Source organism: Oncorhynchus kisutch, linkage group LG5, assembly GCF_002021735.2.
Source record: "Oncorhynchus kisutch isolate 150728-3 linkage group LG5, Okis_V2, whole genome shotgun sequence".
Classification (NCBI taxonomy): domain Eukaryota; kingdom Metazoa; phylum Chordata; class Actinopteri; order Salmoniformes; family Salmonidae; genus Oncorhynchus; species Oncorhynchus kisutch.
In genome coordinates, this window is record NC_034178.2 from 53,442,494 (window position 1) to 53,448,231 (window position 5,738).

At 44.2% G+C, this 5,738-nt stretch overlaps 1 protein-coding gene across 1 annotated transcript; it reads right to left on the reverse strand.

Annotated features, from left to right (window-relative positions):
- Window positions 1-1,343: 1,343 nt before the first annotated feature.
- Window positions 1,344-5,008, reverse strand: LOC109891253 (cysteinyl leukotriene receptor 2). The gene is made up of 3 exons (XM_020483656.2): window positions 4,665-5,008; window positions 3,571-3,961; window positions 1,344-3,462 (listed from the first exon to the last, which is right to left on the reverse strand). Exons 1-3 carry the CDS (start codon window positions 4,669-4,671, stop codon window positions 2,469-2,471), a joined length of 1,392 nt encoding a protein of 463 aa, XP_020339245.1. The 5' UTR covers window positions 4,672-5,008; the 3' UTR covers window positions 1,344-2,468.
- Between the last annotated feature and the right edge of the window lie 730 nt (window positions 5,009-5,738).

Below are 5,738 nucleotides of genomic sequence, written 5' to 3' on the forward strand. Positions count from 1 at the left end.
AATGGTACAAAAAAAGGTACAGGGAATATTTTCAGTTAAAATAATTACACAATTAAATGCAACGTAATCAGTAGCGGTGCGTGGATAAAATCACTGGGGAAGCCAAGCCAGAAAAAATATTATAACCTGTGTTTTGATAATTGTGTTGTTTGCGCTATAACCTGTTAGTTCAAATGCCTTGCACCCGTGATATATAGGCCTAAGGCCAAGACAATTAGAAGATACAGTGGCAGAATAAATTCAACCACACCTTTGTTTCATCACAAAACTGGAGAGGAACCTCTGTCCGGTGAAGTCCACAAAGCATATTGCATGTAACAAACAGTTACATGACCTACAGCATGGTCAAGCAAGTTCATGTTTCCAACATTTTCGGACTACTAAACGACTATTGATTTAGAAGCATGGAGAGTTAATGCAAGTCACAAAGAAAACAGGAGCTGCCTCCACTACTCAAGCAACATTTCAACATCATCAAATCACCTTAATCTAATACAGTGACAACTAAAAGATAGTTCAAACTACGTAAGCCAAATATGATGTGGCTTTCCATGGTTCTGACTTCTCTGTTTGTGTGTGTGTGCGTGCGTCCGTGTAACTAGAAAAAACATGTTGACCCTACGTGTAGAGAAACACCAATACCGTCCTCCTCGCTTTCATGATGACGAAAGGGTCTATGACTCTGTCATACAGTACAGGCTAACATTTTTTGTTGTCCTAGGCTCCTAGGTCCTCTGACTAAAATGCTTGCTTGCTAGCCTAACTTACTTTCATGGGCAACAATGCGCCAGGCCAGCTAGTTAACATTAGTTACATCTAGCTACATATGGAACTTCCATCCTCTCAGGCACAGCAATGTATGCATTTATGATTGGATCAGAATTGCCGTTATAATCATCGGCCAATACGGAGAGTTTAAAAAGTCAAAATCCCTGTCTCCATCCATGGGCAATTTAGGAAAATACCAATTTTAGCTAGCTAGCCACTGGAGGACAACAACACAACGAGATGCAACAATTTTTTTTACTTTACTCCAAATTACGTTTGGAGTAAAGCCAAATCCTCACTGGCTTCCCTTGACACTTTTTTTGGTGCTCCAGGACCATTCACAGTTGAACTCACTCAGTTTAGCTCAACGCTGATTGGCTATTATTTTATACTTTTTTTTATCAAAGGAGGCCAAATGCATGTTGGCCTCCCTTGCATTAAATGCTACAAGCGGCAACAATGTCATACTCTTTTTGACCAGACAGCATCAGATGGCCTACACATACAAAGACAGAGGGTGAGAAACATACAGCTTCTTTCAAATTGAAGGAAAATTATGAAACACAGAGACGAAAGATAAATTAATAATTTATTTTTTGGTAATTTTTTTGTGGGCAGCCTGGCTTCCCTTGGCAACCATGAATACACGCAACTGAACATTATAAAAATAAATATAAATTTTGTGAGTCTACATTGTCATTGGTTTCAGTACTACTTATTCTTTCTCATTTCTTACATCACTTCTCTAACTGTGGCATTTAAGATAACAATTTATATTCTAGGGTCTCAGCACTACAGCTGAAATCAACTGTCAACTTTGGGCCTCTGTCTGCGTGCCAAATGAGCAGACAGTTTGTTCTTCTCACAGTGTGATTTCAGTTTGGGGTTGCTGATCCACAACACTAGTTTCTCATAGTCCAATTTGCGCAACAGGTTTATTTGGATGTTCTGGAAGCTTTGGTAAAACCTGACAGGTGTCAAAGTAATCTTGATCAGGTACACACCTGATCAAGAAGCACACTTACTATATGGTTGATATCCTCAGATGTCCTTGAGATTGAGTGCTTTCCAGACTCTGGCTTCAGCCAACAGCCTTCATCAAATCTCTGCATGAGGTCTGGCTGGTCTCCAATGGTCCTGCTAACTTTATATGCAATGTCAAACTGGACAAGAGCCTCTTGATGTTGGATGAGGTCTTTTGTGAGACGCATATGGTATTCTAAGCTCTTGCATCAAATATATCCGTTACTTCAATGTCAAGGAAAAAACGAAATATGTATTACGTAGGCAATAATTGTCAGTCACTATGATCAACTGAAGATATTATTAAATTTAACCTACAAATGTGAGCCTGTGGGACTTGTGCAAACTGTTTTCGACCTATATGATACATCTATGAAGAGTGTAATGATTAACACTGGGATAATAAACAATCAAACAAAACTAGGCCTGGCACCTGTGGCTGCCGGCCGGGCAGCGTGAATGGAAATAACAGAGAGCACACCCACAAAGTGCCTCGGAAACCTAAAGGTTAGTGTCTCCGTGTGGGTGTGTGTGTGTGTGTGGTTCTGGTTCAGGCCTCAGGGCTCCATTTTACATGTGCAGCAAAGTGTCTCTGATTCTGGAGAATGTAGCTAGGTGTTCAGGTCTCAGTGTCTGTAAGTAGAGGTGGGGTATAGGGCAAATAGGTTTTGAACCCTTTATAGACTGTCTTCCACACGGCTTTGTGTGTCTGGTAGGGACCCAGGAAGGGTTAGGGGTGGAGCGAGGGGTGTGTCTGGTAGGGACCCAGGAAGGGTTAGGGGTGGAGCGAGGGTTCTGTCTGGTAGTGACCCAGGAAGGGTTAGGGGTGGAGCGAGGTTTGTGTCTGGTAGCGACCCAGGAAGGGTTAGGGGTGGAGCGAGGGGTGTGTCTGGTAGGGACCCAGGAAGGGTTAGGGGTGGAGCGAAGGGTGAGTCTCGCATTGTTGCTGTTGTATGCATTGTGGTCTTCTTTCTGCGAGAGAGCAGCAGGCTGCCCTGAGTGAAGGAGGAGGAGAAGGACCGTCGTCGTGACGAGGCGCTGCGTATGACCGCTCTAAAGGACTCCCCGGAGTAGTAGTACAACAGAGGGTTAACCGCACTGTTGGCCGCCGCTAGACACAGCGTCACCACCAACACCCGCTGCAGTGTCGCCGTAGCAACACAGCCCCACCTGCCCACCACCGCGTGCAGGTGCAGTGAGCGAGCCACGTGATAGGGCAGAAAGCACAGTAGGAATGTGCAGATCACCATGGCGACCAGACGCAGAGACCGGCGCCGGCGCCGACGTCTCCCCTGGTTACGTATCTTGTTCCTGTTCAGGCTACCAGTCAACCCTAATGCTGACGAGATTGTAGCTGTCAGTCGGTGGATGATGCAGCCGTAGCAACCGAGGATGGTGAGGAACGGGATCAGGAAGCCGAATGTCATGCCCACGTAGTTGAGAATGAAGATCATCTTCCAGGAGGCAGGGTTACGTGGCTCGAAGCAGCGTGTTAGTCCCGCCCTCACCCTGGTCCCCGAAAACAGGAATGGGACTGAAGCGCCGCCCACAAACAGCCAAATGCCCAAGCAAGCCAATAAGGCACGAAGGGGCGTGGCCAAAGCTCGATGACGGAGAGGCTTCAGCACGGCCAGCCAACGGAGCACGCTCAGTCCAGTAAGGAAGAGAACGCTGTAGGGAAGAATAGTTAAGACATAGTTTATTAGTTAAGTGTCTTTCTGGGCAACCAGTGTCAACTCACATTCTGATAATTAGGTTGTGTGTGTGTGTGTACTGTACCTGGTGTAGAGGTTGAGATAGAAGCAAAACACACACAGTCGGCACAGCCAATCAGGGAGGTCCCAGTGAGCGCCTCTGAAGTAGTAGGCCAATCGCAGCGGCAGGGTGAGGGAGAAGCATGCATCTGATAGGGCGAGATTGGTCATGAGGACAGAGGACGCAGACCGTTTGGGCATCAGTCGCAGGAACACAAACAGCGCTCCAATGTTGCTAAGAAACGCCATAGGGAACACCAGTAGGTAGGTGACAGTGTAGGCTCGGTACTTAAAGATCTCGTCATCACCACTACAGGACTGGTTGCTATTCAATGCTGTCGTCGTGTGGTTACCAAGGTGAATGATCACTGGTGGAAGGGTGTAGTCGAGCGAGTGGGACGTTTCAAGCCACGGAGCTGGGGAGAGACACAGAGGCATCATCATTGGCGTAATTATCACTATCACCATAATCATCTTCATCATCATTACCATCATCGTTATTATTACACTCTTTATCAACACTATCATCCCCATTATCATAATCGCTATCACCATTATCACAGTATTCGATATCGTTGGCATCATGACCATTGACCATCCTTTTAATCATAATCATCATCATTATCAGCAGAATCATTTCTATTATGTTATTTAACTGTTAGGGAAAGGTGGCACTATTACCATGTTGCTTAGACCTGCCTAGGACCTAGGTTTTAAGGGTGTGTGGTTGTTTCTGGACAGGACCACCATACCCAAAATAGCACTAGGCATTTACATTGGAATGAGGAAGTGTGTCCTCAGGTGAACACGAGTTATGTTGTTCTGCTCGCCTAGGTCTGTTCGCTGATGCAAATGTTACAAACCACAGGAAAATGATCAGTTATACCTGCCAGCCTGAGGCAACGGCTATGTTAAAAACAACAAAATCCTATATATACAGTACTACAGTCAAACAGCATTCTGCTGAAAACAAATACTTCAGTCTTATATGTGAGTACAATGACCTCTTCCAAGAGGTCTGGACCTTTATGCCACAGGATGTAGTGTGCTCACATTGTAGTGAGCACACTACAAGTAACTGTTTCAACAGATGTGTGTGAAGCAGCTGCAGTTACTCACTTGTCATTCTGTCAGAGCATGCTCCTGCATTCTGTTGAACATCGTTCGTGGTACAAATAGTGTCTGCCCGTCGACCTTTTCTGTGTTGTTATCAGATACTACAGTACTGGTAGATTATTGTTTGAAGACTCTAACTACACACATCTGGAGTCTTCTGAGAATGTCCAGTCAAGACACCCCCAATAATATAAACTATGTCTTCATAAAAAGTCCCTCTTCTCTTTTCTCCTCTCCTTTCCTCTCATCAGATACGTCAGGAGTTGTGTTAGTCGATTTCTTTATGCAGAGTTTAAGTGGGGGTGGGTTCATGGTGGAGTTCCATGGAACACAAACGGTATGACGACTGGGCAGAGTGCCAACTCAACGACCCGCCTCTCTCTATTTCAAGTTTGAAGATTTAGTTCATATGAACAAGTACAGTGAAATGATAAACTTGCGAGCCTTACCCAACAGTGCAGTATTCAATATAATAATAATAACAAACAAAAAATCTTCCACAAGAAATAAAAAAGGAAGCTACAGTTGAAGTAGGAGGTTGGAGTCATTAAAACTTGCTATTCAACCACTCCACAAATTTCTTGTTAACAAACTATAGTTTTGCCAAGTCGGTTAGGACATCTACATTGTGCAAGATACAAGTAATTTTTCCAACAATTGTTTACAGGCAGATTATTTCACTTATAATTCACTGTATCACAATTCCAGTGGGACAGAAGTTTACATACACTAAGTTGACTGTGCCTTTAAACACTTGGAAAATTCCAGAAAATGTCTGATTCATCCTTGGGAGCAATTTCTAAACACCTGAAAGAACCACGTTCATCCGTACAAACAATAGTATGCAAGTATAAACACCATGGGAACACGCAACCGTCATACCGCCCATGAAGGAGATGAGTTCTGTCTCTGAGAGATGAACGTACTTTGGTGCGAAAAGTGCAAATCAATCCCAGAACAACAGCAAAGGAACTTGTGAAGATGCTGGAGGAAACAGGTACACAATTATCTATATCCACAGTAAAACGAGTCCTATATCAACATAACCTGAAAGGCCTCTCAGCAAGAAAGAAGCAA